The sequence below is a fragment of the Octopus sinensis genome, linkage group LG2 (genome assembly GCF_006345805.1).
Source record: "Octopus sinensis linkage group LG2, ASM634580v1, whole genome shotgun sequence".
Classification (NCBI taxonomy): domain Eukaryota; kingdom Metazoa; phylum Mollusca; class Cephalopoda; order Octopoda; family Octopodidae; genus Octopus; species Octopus sinensis.
The window spans coordinates 88,083,580-88,101,463 of record NC_042998.1 but is presented as its reverse complement, the minus strand read 5'-3'; the positions used below and the strand labels follow the sequence as shown (position 1 = coordinate 88,101,463).

The 17,884-nt window shown below is 37.5% G+C and overlaps 1 protein-coding gene across 2 annotated transcripts in view; it reads right to left on the bottom strand.

Annotated features, from left to right (window-relative positions):
- LOC115232541 (mitochondrial dicarboxylate carrier) overlaps positions 1-17,884 on the bottom strand; it is a 75,175-nt gene that overhangs the window by 38,421 nt on the left and 18,870 nt on the right. For both annotated transcript variants that reach the window (XR_005004337.1, XM_029802480.2), the window contains exons 2-3: positions 16,097-16,216; positions 1,859-2,019 (exon numbers count right to left, since the gene is read on the bottom strand). Coding sequence is in view for 1 of the 2 variants with exons in the window: in XM_029802480.2 (XP_029658340.1) it covers positions 1,859-2,019; positions 16,097-16,216 (281 nt within the window). In the remaining variant the exon portion in view is untranslated. The remainder of the gene's footprint in view (positions 1-1,858; positions 2,020-16,096; positions 16,217-17,884) is intronic.

Sequence of the window (17,884 nt, the reverse complement as noted above, 5' to 3'; positions counted from 1 at the left end):
GTCAAATGATGATGATGAAATGTAAACTCTAACCCTTATTAAATGAAAATAATTATTCATTTTACTAAATCTTTCCAAATTCTTGATTATTTGTAAAATATTTTAGCATTTAGTATTTATCATCATTATCATTTTCATGTTCATTTTTGATGTTTGCATGAGTTCAGACAAAATTTCTTGTGGTAGATTTTCTAAGGCTAGATGCCCTAATTGCAAACTCTCTCCTGTTTCCAATCAAAATCTAACACAAACAGTATTACTTGCATGATAGTGATGGTCATTTGAGAATCATCACATGATGCCATGACAGAGGGTACACTCACATGCATGCACATATGCACACACACACACACACACACACACACACACAGTGACAAACTTCTTTCAGTTTCCTTTTACGAAATGCGCTCAAGACTGATCAACTTGAGGCTACAATAGAAGACACTTGCCCAACAAAAGAAATCACCACTTAACTGGATTATCTGAATTTACACCATTATAAGCTTAAGCTATTTTCCTTATTCCCTCACCCCATTTTTTAATAATTATGCAAAGTATACTGGCCAAAAGAGTTCATAATTATTTTCCTGCAAATAACAATCTCAATTTACTGATAAAGGCAGGCTTGAAAAAATTATACCTTCTCAATGAAGTCAGCTAAGAGCAAAATATGACTGTAGCAGTCACCTTATCACAAGGATAAGATTATCTTACACCAATAAGCATAAACATTCAATATTTTATGAGATTAACTTTTAAACATTTTTTTTTAAAAATCTCATTTTTTTTTTTCTTTGAAAGCTGCTAAGAATTGTCACTATAGTTTTCTTTCACTAACTAAGAAACCTCACGGATGCAATGGGGCCAATGTCAGTGTCACATAACTAGCACCTGTGTTGGTGGCATGTAAAAAGCACCTTTCAAGCACTGGACCTCACGGAGGCAAAGACAAATGACCGAAACCTTTGGCAATATGCTGTGCTTGAGAAGACAAGTGAAATCATAGTTGTGTCAGATACTGGTGTCACATAACTGACACCCATGCCAGTGGCACCTAAAAGCACCTATCACTCTCTTGGAGTATAATGCTAGTAATTAAATTAAAATCAGGATTGTTGAGAAAAACGAAATTCTAAGCAAATTGATAGAAAGTTATAGGAAACTATGGATAGGATTTCTAAACAGACAAAGGTGTTATCTAAATTCTGGATGGGATTTCTAAACAGACAAAGGTGTTATCTAAATTCTGGATGGGATTTCTAAACAAACAAAGATGTTGGAAAAACAGTAGAAGTATAGAGAAAAAAGAAGAAAGTGTGATAAATAAGATGCATCACTTCTTTAGAGTAAAGGGCAAACAGAAGTGATGGAAGAAATGGGGACTTTTCCATTTTCCTTCATCAATAAAGATTATTTCACTTCAATCAAAAATATAGTTCAACCTTAAGCTGACAGAATAAGAAATGACAGTGGCAGCAAAAGAACTTTCAATAAAAGATTTACAGCCATAATAACTGGCAGAAAATCTCTTTCTGAAAATTATGTTAGATGACAGTCAATTGTCAACAACAGGTCACTAATTGCAATGAATTTATGGCTTGTGTAAAATGACAAAGGCTCTGGAAATTTGAAAAAACTTTTAAATGGTAATTTCTAAATATTTCAAAGGTCAACCAGCTCATCATAGCTCTTTATGTCATATCTAATACATACTCTATAGCATTACACAGTAGCAATTGCAGAAGAAAGAGATGGTTCTGTTGGATAAAGTATGGGGAGGGAGAGAGGGGGAGGAGAGAGAGAGAGAGAGAGAGAGAGAGAGAGAGAGATTGCCAGACAGAAATAATGAATATTTTACCTGACATTGACTAAATCAGCAGGTGTCCCCACAACACCACCAATGGCTCCTGAAAGACCTGCAGTCAACACTTTCTGATAGAAAGGCATAACTTGATTGCCCTCCACTAGATTCTTTTTCATAACATCATAGATAGCAAATCTTGTTAGAGAGTATGTCAACTGAAATATTAAGCAAAGAGAGAAAGAAGTGTAGATAGAACAGTTTAGAAAGAAAGCAAGCAACAACTCAAAAATGAAAGCTAATTTCTACAGTTAATAAAAACACAGCAAGCTACATCACTAAGAAACCAACCTACCATTGGGAGGACTGTGTTCCTGGCTCAATCAGTCTTGCAGTAAAATAGATACCATAGAAAGTAAGGATTATTACTGGAGGCAACAGAGCAAAGTTAGGTTTAACTGACAAAAAATTTCTTGAGTAAAACTTGCAATTGATTGGTGCAGTATCATCGTACCAAAGAAGAGATTTGTACTAATTCAGTAATTTAAAATCGAGTTCATGCTGTTAGATGTACAACACATATACAAATATACAGGATGTGCAGATACATACAACAATGTATATATTTCCACAAGTCCCCAAGGTTCTGCTTGACATTAAGCAAACAAGTGATCCCTCAATAGATCAATGGATTATTTTGTATAATATTTGCAGCTTTGGTACTTATTTATGATATTGAAGTGAAAGCTACATAAAATTAAATGTACTATCTAAATTCTAAATGTACAAGTTATCAGCAGTGAATTTGAACTCAAAATCTACACAATTTCTCAGAAATTATGTTTCAAATGTAGGAGGTTATGGCATTTCATAAATGGAAAAATAAAAACACAAAAAGAAAACAACAATAATACTCTAAGTTAAATACATATACACATTTCAGCAACTCAAGAAAATAGATGAACATTTAAAGCACCCAACATAAAATATAAAAATATTCGTGTCAAAACAGTTTTCCGTCATAGCATAGCCAGAAAAGGCAGTGAGCTTGCAGACTCATTTGCATGCCAGACAAAACACTTAGCGGTATATCGTCTGTCAAGGCGGTGAGCTGGCAGAATCGTTAGCACGCCGGGTGAAATGCGTAGCAGTATTTCGTCTGCCGCTATGTTCTGAGTTCAAATTCCACCGAGGTCGACTTTGCCTTTCGTCCTTTCAGGGTCGATTAAATAAGTACCAGTTACGCACTGGGGTTGATATAATTGACTTAATCCATTTGTCTGTTCTTGTTTGTCCCCTCTGTGTTTAGCCCTTTGTGGGTAGTAAAGAAATAAAAATAGGTATATCGTCTGTCTTTACACTGAAAGTTCAAATTCTGCCAAGGTTGACTTAGCCTTTCATACCATCAGGGTTGATGAAATATGTAACAGTTGAGCAGTGGGGTCAATGTAATTTCAACTAACCCCAACTTTTAAAATTTCTGGCATTGTGCATTTAGTGGGAAAGATTATAGTCCAACCCCAAAACCATAGAAAACCAAAGCGGTGTCTTGCAGGTGAGTATGTCTGGCAGCATGTAACATACTACAAAGGTACCTCATGGCTTTAGGTGATTATGTAGCTGTGAGCAGACATCAACACGCACTTGACTGCCCCACATTTGATCCAACAGAACACTGATGTGGCAGCTTGGCAGAAAGAGAGCATAATGACCTCTCTGTTGATATTCATTTTCAGCAAAGTAGATTGGAACAACATGAAATGAAGTGTCTTGCTCAAGAACACAGGTCCCCTGGTTGGTTCAGTCAGGAATTGAGCTCATAACCCTATATCTGTGAACCACTCAACCACATGCCTTGTAGCATAAGTATGCTTTTATATGGAAAATTTAGAGAGATTTTTGTTTCTTACTTAGTCGGTACAATAAATTTTAACAGTTGAATACATTTCTTGCAACTACCTGGTTGTCTGTGTAGTAACTTTCGAGCCTGTTGTTAGCAATACTCATTGACCAGCACACTATAAACAGGCTCACAAAGACACCATTCCCTCTTTTTATTTCTTCTTCTACCACCACCACCACCACCACTACTACTACTACTACAACGGCTTCTGCTCCAACAACCAGCAAGCCACCTTCAGCCAAGTCTGTCTACTGCACCTGTCAATCTTCGATTCACCTGTAATTTGTCTCATTCTATAAAATCCAAATTTCAACCATATTGTTGAATACTGCCTACAAAGAGCCACAGACTTCTTGAGCTCTCTCTCTCTCTCTGGGCATGTTTTTCTCATGGGCGCCATACTACTGATGTCTCAGTTGATTAATCAGGTGATTCAACCTCAGTGTAAGAGGGCCTGCAAAGATCATAGATGCTCCTCCTCCTCTTAAATAATGAAAAACAAAATGAAATAAAAAAAAAAAAAACAGACTGAGTCAAGCAAATTTATCTGTCCATCCTCAGGCTATGAACTCAGATATTTAACACCTTAACCTTAAAATTTGTTTCTGATATGCATAATCACCGTTCCATTATATATATAGTCACATCAGGGTAATATGGTTTAGAAAAGACAAAATTCCATGTGAAAGGACAGCTGAGTTGTAAAAATTAATTGTTTTTATAATTATTTATGGTATATAACATTATGTTATGCTATACATTATATTCATAGTATTTAATTTAATATTGCAATATAAATAAATTATTGCTATGCCAATAGAATATCTCTATATTTATCTTTATATATATATATATATATATATAAAACTAAGGTGTTACACACATGGATTGTAATAATAAAAAATAAGTATCATTTGACATTCATTATTAGATGTTCTAAGGCAGTGAGCTGGCAGAATTGTTAGCATACTGGACAAAATGCTTCGCGGAACTACATTCTGAGTTCAAATTCCGCTGAGGTCGACTTTGCCTTTCATACTTTTGGCGTCGATAAATTAAGTACCAGTTGCATACAGGGGTCGATCTAATTGACTGGCCCCCTTCCCCCAAATTTCAGACCTTGCACCTATAGTAGAAGGGATTATTAGATGTTCTAATATTACAGTATATGATCAGATCAATAACAATTATGTGAGTCAGTGTTGTGAATTAAACTGATGAATCAATACTTCATTTCTCATAAATAGCAGTTATAAACAGAGGGACAATTACTTAATCTTTCTGAACCAGATGTATCCATCAGAGGGTAATAAACTCTATTGTCTTCAGAAGCAGGGCATATTATTCTACACCTGGCATAAATTCAGAAGACAGGTTCAGCCCTGTAAGCATATGTTCAATAAATAAATTAATTAATTACTTTTACATCCATTTTCCCATGCTAGTATGAAAAAAATGCTATTCTGTTGCTCAGACTAACTGAGACCGTTGTCATTGTAACCGATGAATTGCCGGTTAAAGCCAAGTGACAACTTTCTGCATACTCACTCTTTTACTTGTTTCAGTCATTTGACCACGGCCATGCTGGAGCACCACCTTTAGTCGAGCAAATTGACCCCACGACTTATTCTTTGGAAACCTAGTACTTATTCTATCGGTCTCTTTTGCTGAACCGCTAAGTTACGGGGGATGTAAACACACCACCATCGGTTGTCAAGCAATGTTGGGGGACAAACACAGACACACAAACATATACACACACATACATATATATATATATATGCAATGGGCTTCTTTCAGTTTCCGTCTACCAAATTCACTCACAAGGCTTTGGTCGGCCCAAGGCTATAGTAGAAGACACTTGCCCAAGGTGCCATGCAACGGGAATGAACCCAGAACCATGTGGTTGGTAAGCAAGCTACTTACTACACAGCCACTCCTGTTTTCCCTAATTTAACTCATATTGCTGGGCTGTGATGGGAAAAAGGACTTGCACAATAGGACTTGAACCAAGAATCTCCAAAGCTAACTTCTAAATCATTAGGCCATGCTTGCATCCAAAACACACATAGGGCTTCTAAGACAGGTGAGGGAGATCAGCCAACATATGGGTCCAGGGTGCCAAAGAGCCATGAAAGAGTTCTGTAATTATCTTCCTCGTCCCTTTCCTTAATAAGTAAAAGGGGGGAAAATGCAGTTTGGTTTCACCCTGTCAAATTTATGTCAGAGGCCCTGATTACATACATGCTATTTAAACTAGTATATTGTGCTTCTAGAAAAGAATTAAAAAAACAAACAAATAAAAAAAAACAAAGAACAAAAACCAATTTCAGCGGCTGAATAGTTTTATCATGATAGCATCAGTGAAACACACCAGTGTTAATGACACAGATAGTAATCAGCAGCGCATAGAATAAAAACTGGCTCCTATCCTATAAAACGTTTTGTATTTCAGCCAAGAGGTTTTATAAAAAAAAAAAAAAATCAGAGAGGTTAACTGCTCAGAGAGGACATCTGCATGAAAAACAATAGTTAAATTAATGTTAACATATTTCTTGTAGTATTATATATCAAATTACGAATAATTATGCTTTTAATATCATTTTAATCCTTTTGACAAGTACAGGAGACAACTTTGGACTATTAGCAAAATATTTCTAATAAAGTATTTAAAGCTCTTTATATCATATAAACTAACACTAATTTAAATATATCATGTACAGATGCACTACATACACACACCCAAGCACTCATATCCATACCCACCAATGAGTCTATGCTGCCAGCTCACACATGCACACACAAACAGCAGGCATACACATACAGTAAACAGACATGCACAATCATGCAACATTCACACCAGGAACTAGACAGCAAGGCACTACCAACATTGTCTAACCACACAGTCCTAGAAGTAGTAATACCTGCTTCTGTTTAATGTCATTACTAATATCAACAACAACATGTGACCTCATTTGACCAATAAAAGCCCAGTCTCCAACAGACATCTTCAACTTTCTCCATTCACTTATCTAAGACCGAAAAGCTAGATTCATTTTACAAGCCTATGGAATTTTAAGTTGAATGGAGCCAAACATATGTAACTCCTACTAAATGTGTTGGGTGCCACTTTCTTTTGTTTGTCCACTCACTTGTATGTGTGTGTCTGTCTAGGCGACCAGGTCTTTAGTGGGGGTAGTTGCTCTGAGAGTGTAACAGCTAAAATAAGAATAGTCAGGGCAAAGTTCAGGGAGCTCCTACCTCTGCTGGCAACTCTCGCTCAGGATGAAATGCAGACTGCATGATGCATGTGTGTGAACTGCAATGCTACATGGCAGTGAAACACTGGCCATGGCTGCTGAGGACATGCATAGGTTTGAAAACATGAAGCAAGTATGAGCTGCTGGATGTGTAATGTCAATATGCATACACAACAGAGTGTAAGCACCCTGAGAGAAAAGTGGGGCATAAGAAGCATCAAATGTGGTGTGCAAGAGAGACAACTGTGCTGGTATGGTCATGTGTTATGTATGGATGAAGGCAGCTGTGTGAGGAAGTGCTACTCTCTAACTGTGGAAGGAACCTGAGGTGGTGAAGCATGACTTTCAAACATTGGGCCTCACAGAGGCAATGATAGGAGACCGAGACCTTTGGAGATATGGTGTGATTGAGAAGATCTGGCAACTAAAGTGAGATCGCCATGACCAATGCCAGTGTTGCATGTCTGGCCCATTTAAGAGTACCCCTGATGCATCAGGTGATATGATATGCTTGAGAAGATCTGTTGAGTCAAGGAAAACCAAAATCGTAGCTGTGGCCAGTGCCCCCTGACTGGTTCCCATTCTGGTGGTACGTAAAATGCATCATCCGAATGTGGTCGATGCCAGTGTCCCCTGGCTGGCTCCCGTGCTGGTGACATGTAAAAAGCACCATCCAAACGTGGCTGATGCCAGTACCCGCTGACTGGCTCCTGTGCTGATGACACGTAAAAAGCAATATCCAAATGTGATCGATGTGAGGATTGCCTGACTGGCCCCATGTGCTGGTGGCATGTGAAAAGCACCATCCAAACATGGCCGATGCTAGTACCCGCTGACTGGCTCCTTGTGCTGGTGGCACATAAAAAGCACTGTTCATGCATTGAGGCTCATGGAGGCAGTGGCATCAAGCCAAATGAGATTACAGTTGTAGGTGAGTCCAGTGTTGTGTAACTGGCCTATTAAAAACACCCTTCAATCATTGGGCAATATGCTGTGCTTGTGAAGACCTGTTGAACAGAGTGAAATCATAGTTGTGACCAATGCCAGTGCATCTTTGGTTTCAAGACAAAATGTGTTCTTCCATCAGGATAATGCTTGGCCACATACAGCGAGGATGACATTTCAAAGGCTGGAGCAGTTGAATGGGAAATAATGTCCCACCCACCATATTCACCAGACATTGCCCCATCTGATTATCATTTATTCCACAGTCTTCAAAATCATTTGGATGGAAAAAATACGAATTCTGTAGATGAGGTCAAAACAGTACTGGGGGAGTATTTTGCATTATGGACAAGGGAATTTTGGAAGAGGGGCCTTGCAAGTCTACCATATAGATGGAAGAGCATTGTAGAAAATTAAGGAGAATATATTTTAGATTAAAAAAAGAACTTTGTTTATCTTAATTTTGAAAAATAAAAGAAGTATAACCCCCCCCCCCACCCTGCATTATTTATGGGATGACCCAATATGTTTCTACAGTTTCTCCTTGTCATTAGCTCTTCCCACCCTACCACAATGCTTTTACAAATTTGTTGGTGTATCTTTATTTTCCTCTTCAGCCTAACCATATCTCTACCTCTCACTAACACTTGTAACCACTCCCTTCTCTCCTTCATTACTTCCCTTGTTCTCTCTGTCTCTTTCTGTCTATTTCTTTGTCTCATCCTAATTTCTTTAACCTTCAACACCATTTTTGACATACCTCCTTTCTCTCCTACGAAGCTTCAGCCTTGACAGAAATAGCATAAAATCCACTACTAAGCGATTTGTATGTAGAAGACACCTTAACAAAAACTCTCCATGTCAAAACATTCAAGCTGTGATGGGGATTGGGGGTGGGGGTGGGTGGAGATTTAGATGAATATTCATAGGAATACTACAGACTTACATAAGTGACCTTATTCATAATTAGATATGAAAATGTGAACAAACACCATAAAAATATATTAGCAATAAATATAAATTTTTCTCCAGTGCCTTACATTCACTACATGTAATAATTTTCTTCACCTCTTGATATTCAAATTCATGCTGTTTTGTGGTGCTTGAAACTCATGCATTGATATATACAGGATGGCCCAAAAGTAGTGTTACAGTTATTCAACTATCTCTTTCGCATTCATGTATTAACGGTTTAGATCTTGATTATAAAAAAATATGAAACCATTATTCTATGCTAATCTATATAATAAACAATATGATTGTAAGATAGAAATTTAAATGTAATAAAATGTTTTAAAAGGAATTTAGAGTGCCTACATGATAACTGTAAACCTACTTTTGGGCCACCCTGTATATATCTTCTATCTTTTACATGTTTCAGTCATAGACTGTTCCCATGCTAGGGCACCACCTTGAATTTTTAGTTGAATAATTCAACCTCAGGACTTTTTTATATTTTGTAAGCCAGGTACTTATTCTGTCAGTCTCTTTTGCTGAACCATTAAATTACAGGGATGTAACCACACTAACACCAGTTGGTAAGCAGTGATGGTGGTGGTGGTGGTGGGGACAAACAGAGACACACAAAAACTAAGACTTTGACGCAAACAGTTTAGATCTCCTCTTTGCAGATGATTGTGCACTTACAGCACACACTCTTGAAGACATGCAATGGATTCTAAATAACTTCTTGCATGCATCAAAGGTTTTTGGTCTGGCCATCAGCATCCACAAAACTGAACTTGTCCATCAGCCCATTTGTGATCATCCTCCCACTGTTGTCCCTACTGTACATGGTGATGGGAAAGCATTTAAAATTGTTTCCTCCTTCGTTTATTGTGGTTCCATTGTGTCCAATTATGCTAAGATAGATATAAAAAAATTGAGTCCAGGATCAGGAAGGTTAGTTCCACTTTCAGTAAGCTTTACCATAGGCTTTGGAACAGCTATGATGTAATGGTGAAGGTGAAAGTTGATGCAGTTTTGACATCATTGCTTAATGGTATTAAATCTTGGACATTGTATCAAAAGCACATCAACCAGCATAACACTTTCCATATGCAATGCTTGCATACTATCTCCAACATAAAACTGAGTGACCATATTCATAACAGTGAGATGCTAACAAAATGCAATATATCAGGTATTCAAGCCATCCTCATCAAAGTACAGCTTAGATGGTCAAGTCATCTCTCACATATCAGAGACATCAGAATTAAGAAGCAACTTCTCTTTAGCCATTTCCCAATAAGAAGGACAACTGGAAGACCACTCTAGTGCTTCAAAGACAAACTAAAAGACAATCTGAAGTGATGCAACATGCCCTTTCCCTCTTGGGAAAACAAAACACAGGACCTGGTACCAGTCCTGCTTCTCCTCAGTTCAACAATTTGAGCAAAGTCAACTCCAACACTGAGACCAACTTCATGCTAGCAGGAAGGCACACTGGCAAAATGCAGCTCCCCTAAATGAAAACCTTACTTGTCATTGTGATTTTGTGGCACAGAACAAGGAAGGCCTGGCTGTCCATTCAAAAAAACAGTAGTACTCGAGCAAATTGAGTCCTCAACGTATTCCATTTGCCAAAAGGTTTGCAAGGCATCAGCAGGCCTCAAGAGACACATGTATGTCCACAGAACATGATCACCAGTTTATTTCAATGAACTCTCATTTGTCATTCACAACAAAAATAATCCTTCATATAATCCGTCACTATATTCACTGCAGTGTTTATTTTGACCATATCGCACTTACAAGGTGGTTGGCAGGCAATTTGAATCTCGCCTTGTACATACGTGCAGATATATGTATGTATGGACGTTCGTATATGTAAGTATAACGTGTGTTCTGTATATATATATATTTGTATTTATGTGCCCATCTGTATATTCAACTGATGAAAGCAGAGCTTATTTGAAGCAAAGCTAGAAATCCAGGATCTTGAATTATCCAGTAATATCTTTTTGTTAGTTTATTTTGTCTCTCTATCTTATCTCATGGTGCGATATGAACATTTTAGGTGGTTTTTAGAGTCAGGATTTTGACTGCTATTTCGGCATGGTGGTGTCTCTCAGATACCCTTATTTATAGTTATATATATATATATATGTATGTGTGTGTGTGTGTGTGTGTGTGTGTGTGTATATATATATATGTGTGTGTGTGTGTGTATATATATATATATATATATATGTCCGTGTCCGTTGCCAGCCTCGGCTGGCCCCCGTGCCGGTGACACGTAAAAGCACCGTCCGCTCATGGCCGTTTGCCAGCTCTGTCTGGCAACCGTGTCGGTGGCACGTAAAAGCACCATCCGTTCGCGTCCGTTGCCAGCCTCGGCTGGCCCCCGTGCCGGTGACACGTAAAAGCACCGTCCATTCGTGGCCGGTTGCCAGCTCTGTCTGGCCCCGTGTCGGTGGCACGTAAAAGCACCATCCGTTCGTGTCCGTTGCCAGCATCGCCTGGCCCCGTGCCGGTGACACGTAAAAGCACCATCCGTTCATGGCCGTTCGTCAGCTCTGTCTGGCACCTGTGCAGGTGGCACGTAAAAAACACCCACTACACTCGCGGAGTGGTTGGCGTTAGGAAGGGCATCCAGCCGTAGAAACACTGCCAGATCTGACTGGGCCTGACGAAGCCTTCCAGCTTCACAGACCCCAGTTGACCCGTCCAACCCATGCTAGCATGGAAAGCGGACGCTAAACGATGATGATGATGATGATGATGATATATATATATGTGTGTATATATATAAGTGTGTGTATATATATATATATCTACACACACAACTTTAAAAAAGTTACCATTCATATCCCTTGAAATTTTGCAGTTCATTTTAGAACTATAGCTCTTTTATTTGAAATTATCTTTTTGTCATTGCCTCCATGTTTATTAACTTTTATTCGTGTATATTTTCCTTGCCATCCCGTTTATTTTTATTTTTATTCATATTTATTTTTATTTGTATATATTTTTCTTGCTATTCTTTTCGTTTTTGTTCACATTTTTGTATATATTACTAACATAGTTTTTGTAAATTTTTTTTCTTTTGATTTTTATTCCCTACTTTATTCATGTAACTTTTATTTCTGTAAATTTTTATCTTTATTTGAATTATGGCTTGTACTTTAGTGAAACTAATTTAAACATACCTATTTTACACATACTTAAGGGTTTAAAAAAATTAAAATATGGTTTATTGTGTTGAACGTTGATAAAGTTGTATAAGGGCCTGATGATTGGGGTTGCATCTTGAGAGGGGTTCCAGGGAAACACGGAGTGGTTTAGGAACCCAAGGATGTACCTCATGAAACACGTGTTGCCAAGTAATAAAACAGTAGGTATTTAAAATAAAAATAAAAATTCTTTTTATTTGGTGAGATGTAGGGGTCTACTATCTCTAAATTAAAATATGTGTGTATATATATATATATATATATATATATATATATATGTGTGTGTGTGTGTGTGTGTATATATGTGTGTGTGTGTGTGTGTGTGTATATATATGTGTGTGTGTACATTTATATATATATATGTGTGTGTGAGTATATATTTCAACTCTCGATCGATGCCCGCAGCAAGTTCTTAAAAATTTATCTTACTATTTTTATTCGTTGTTACTACGTTTATTCATACATTGTTACGAAAATTTAACCTTTTAGGCTACTTTCAAGCCTTCGCCATAACTTGATTTATCTTTCCTATCTCTCTCTCTACAAAATTTAACCTTAGGCTACCTCAAGCCGTAATCCCATCTCTTCCCATCTTTCCGCCATTGGCGGTGCGCCCGCCCCCCACCCCCACCGCCAATACCGGTGAACTCTGTTCTCACCACCACCACCACCAATACCGGTGAACTCTGTTCTCACCACCACCACCACCAATACCGGTGAACACTGTTCTCACCCCCCACCACCAATACCAGTATACCCTGTTCTCACCATCTACACCGGATACGCCTTACTCATCTACACCGGGTACGCCCTACTCCCTCCCCTTCTCCTCATATGCTTTCACTGTGAAAAGAGAAGCTGCTAGCGCCATAGCTCATCAACTGCCCACCGATCTTACGCTTCCTCCTGACACTGCCTCATTCCGACCATCCCCTTTAGTACCCTCCCGCCTCGTAATATCCTACGTTTTTATTTCAATATCCTACGTTTTTATTTCTTAGGAACCTTCACCAACCCCTTCCTGCCATCGTTCCTCCTTACCCCAACCTTCCCCACTGGTTGCTCCCCTATATTACCCGCCTCAACTGGACCCCCCCTCCCCAACTCAACTCTAGAATATCTGTATTTCTTTCCTCTACCTAATTACGTTACTCAGTGACGATAAATGCTGTGACTACAAAGACCCGGGCTGCTTTCTGCAGCAATTCCACATACCCTAAAATGCTCGAACCGATCGTGACGATGCCGGACCCTCCGGCACCTGTGCAGGTGGCACGTGAAAAGCACCCAATCCACTCACGGAGTGGTTGGCGTTAGGAAGGGCATCCAGCCGTAGAAACTCTGCCAGATTCAGACTGGAGCCTGGTGCGGCCCCTGGCTTCCCAGACCCGGTCAAACCGTACAACCCGTGCTAGCGCGGAAAACGGACGTTAAACGATGATGATGATGATGATGATGATATGTATATATATATATATATGCCGTTTAGATGTAGTTTTAAAGTTATAGTTTAACAACACCCTACTTGATTTCAATGAGAAATAATGCTTTTTCTTTGTTTTTCTTTTTTCTCGCGCTATCAACTAATTTCATTGCCTAATATACCGCAAATGAGTTTTTCCACCAAAATCGGAGGGTGGGGTAGACCCCTGGAATCCCCTCTCACTTTGGAGTTATTTTTTTGTCCCCTTTTTTTTTTATTTTGCATGCTATCAACTAATCTCAGCTCCTAGTATACTGCAAAGGACTTTTTTCCCCCTTGTAGCGTATTAGGAGATCAGAATAGTGGCTGTTTTTTTTTATGCCTAATAACTACTATTTCTAGCATACTAAACAACCATGTTGAAGACCAGCTACCTTTGAGTTTGTTTAAAAGAGAGAGAAAAGTGCTTTACACGACGAATTTCAATATAATTGTAATCTACACCATCTGAGATGTATATGTAGAAAATTTTATTAACAAATTATCTATGTTTCAGAAAGCTACCATGCACACACACACACACATATATATACATATATATGTATACTCACACATATAAATATATACATGTGGATATATATATATGCATATCATCATCATCATTTAACGTCCGTTTTCCATGCTGGCATAAGTTGGACAGTTTGGCACGGGCCAACAAGCCAGGGGCTATGTCTGGCACCCCTCTGGTTTGGCATGTATTTTGTGGCTGGATACTCTTCCTAACGCCACAACTTTACAGCATGGACCAAGTGCTTTTATGTGACACTGCATGGTAGCATAGTTTCAACGGCTGGATTTTTATATTTTTATATTTAAATTTTTATAATTCTATAGACTTTGGTGCAAGTTGACTGGGAACCTGGGGCCAACCAAAATTGTTCCCAACTGGGACCCGCACATCCTAAGGCCAGCTCTACCCAGTGATCAAAGAGAAAGAAGAAAAACTGAACAACTATGATGATTTGAAGTGCGAAATATGAAGGTTGTGGACAATGAAGAGAGTAGACGTGATACCAATAGTAATTGATGCACTTGGAAGTATCAGCACTCAACAGCCAACATGGCTTGAAAAGATTGGTACAAAAAGCAGCATTGCTTGGAACTGTAAGAATTCTTTGCAGGGCTCTTGAAGCATGACCAGTAAACAAGTGTCACCTTAGTCTGCTGGCTATGGGTAGCAAAATAAGCTGAGAGTTTTCATCATATAATAATAAAAATAATCCTTTTTATTATAGGCATAAGGCCTGGATTTTGTGGGGAGGGGGACAGTCAATCACATTGAGCCCAGTGTTTCACCGGTATTTAGTTTATCAACCCCGAAAGGATGAAAGGCAAAGTCGACCTTGGAAGAATTTGAACTCAGAACACAGCAACAGGTGAAATATCGCTAAGCATTTTGCCTGGCATGCTAATGATTCTGCCAACTAACAGCCTTAAATAATAAATAATAATAATAATAATAATAATAATAATAATAATAATAATATAACATACAGAAAATTGCACTACTAGGCACTGCACACATCCTACACAAAACACTTTCCATACAATAACCATCAGAGCATCACAACAAATCACAGCACATACCCAAGGCACACAGAGCTGCGCTCGGTAGTGAAATGAAAGCACGCTATAAAAATAAAACTACTGAATAATAATAATAATAATAATGTCTGAAATTTTTGTGAAGGGAGTTAGTCAATTATATTGTACCCCAGTTCTCGACTGGTACTTATTTTATTGCCACTGATGAGATAAAAGGCAAAGTCAGTCTCAGAAATGTCTGCCTTTACGTTCTGAGTTCAAATGTAAAGACATACAAAATGCCACTAAGCACTTTGTCGGGTATGCTAACAATTCGGGTGGGGTAAATTTTCACAAGGACCATAGCAAATTATGGGTGACATGATATAAAGCAATTGGCTTCTCAGCTAATGGAATGAGAAGAGGCAGCATGGTTCCAGCCAACTCTGAGGAACAAAAGCCAATATTTTAGCCATAGAAAAAGTAGAGAGAGGAGACAGTGAGCTCATGAGACAGAAACTGAATATGTCTGTGAGTAGACTATGGTAATGGAGACTCATTTTTGGGATGTAGTCAAGGTTATGAGAGCAATACTTCTTTTTCAGATTCATCTGAGCTTTATAGTGTATCAACAATTGCTGGGATCTGAAGTTTCTTTTGGCCCTGAAGGGATGGGCCCATTTATTGAGATGCAGGCCTGGCTACATAAAGCATGTACCTACCATATTTGATGGCATAAAAGACATATGAGAATATTAAACAAACTCCAATTTCAGCAGTACATATTTAGGAAAATGCTTTTAGTGCATTAAAGCATACAATATTTAAAGCAGCTTTGCATATAGCAAACAGGCCAAGTTGTTGAGATATTTTTTTCATATTTGAAAATAAGCGCATATCATATGCCATCAAATATAGTAATCATTTTATATGATGACGACCATAGAAAGTGATAATTTTAAATAATCATACAAAGTGAATAATTTTAAATAATTTTCAACATACCTGTCGAAGTAATGAAGCTGTTAGACCATTATAAAAACCCAAAATGCCATCAGTTTTAATAATACGAGCTAAAAGTGTTGTAGTCCGAACATTTTCTTTCTGCTGTGTTTGAAGATGAACCTGTAAGCAAAATGGGAAAAATAAAATAAAAAACACCATATAGGTGAGTATTTCTATTTACACCAATATACAGGAATCAATATCAGCAATGTATGTGTAACTATTAAAAAACACCTCTTCTTGAGAAAGAAAAAGCTGTTCCTTTGATGACACAAATGTTAATATTCTTAGGTCAACAGGTCAATCAGTAGCAATGCACATTCCAAGACAAGTGGAATGAAAATTTATTAATTCAAATTACAGTTAAGGGTTAATGACAGGAATGGTACTTAGTTGCAAAACAATACCTCAATAATTATATTTCACTAACACATGATAGCACTGTAAATCAAACATAAAATGAACAAATGATATATTCCTTTTCTTCTACTGATGATCACCATTTAAAGCATGAAACTTCAGCAATGTCTGGATAATATGTTTATATTAATATGTACCTTGTCAACTGTTTCTCATTATTACACATGTATGTTTGCATGCATGCATTCATCATGTGTGTATATTATGTAAGATTTAAAAAAGGAGCTCAGAAAGAAACACACTATGACATGAATACAGTGTTAATTTAACACTTGAATGAAAGGAAAAGTTACACATTTTGAGCATTAGTTCTTCTGGTAAATAAATAAATAAATAAATAAAGAGATGAAGAGGAAAAAGAGAGAAATTAATTAGAACATGGAGAAGAAAAGGAAAAGGCTTTTTAGCCCGAGAGATAGGCCACCTATGAGGTGGTTTCAGAAGGGTGGATTGGTAAGTGAAAGGGTACTTATGTCAAAGTGTGTGTGTATACATGGGATTTACACACACACAGATATATATATAGAGAGAGGAGAAAGAAATACACACAAAAACACACATTTATGAATTTGAGATGCAAAATTCCTGATGTGAAACTGTGTGTTGAAACAAATATTGTTGTATTTTGGGATGGTAATTTTTTTTTTTTTTTGCTAAATAAATACACGCACTATTCAGTCTTCACTCGTTTATGACTGTTCTTATTTTAATTGATAGACATCAATTAAAATAAGAACAGTAATAAATGAGTGAAAAACAAATATCTAATGTATGTATGTTTATTTGGCAAAAAAAAAAAATGACAATCCAGAAATAAAACAATATATTTGAGAGATATTTTCTCCATGATAGCTGCACTGCATTTGCCTTTTAGCAGCTGAAATATGTCACAAACATATTTTAACTATACTATATATATATATATATATATATATATATATATAGAGAGAGAGAGAGAGAGAGAGAGAGAGGGGGGAAGAGTTACGCACACACACATGTAATGCACTACAGATCACAATAAGTTTTTGTATTGGTTTTGGTTTTGAATGATGCCATCCAGCGGGCTTGGTGTGTTGGCCAACATATACCTTAAGTGGAATACCTGTTCATTGCAGGATTGCTTATTTACAGATGAGTAAGCTGGAACAATGTGAAATGAAGTGTTTCATTTCAGAACAAAATGCACACAAACACACACACACACATGTATGTGTGTGTGTGTGTGTGTATTTAGGGTCATTAATTGTTTTATACTCCAACTGAGAGGAATTATCAAAAGCTATTTTATCCTTTTGACTTGTTAACAGGCATATTAGTGTCTTATGGCATTATGACAGCAATTAGAAAATCTTGTAGTTCTTTAAATGA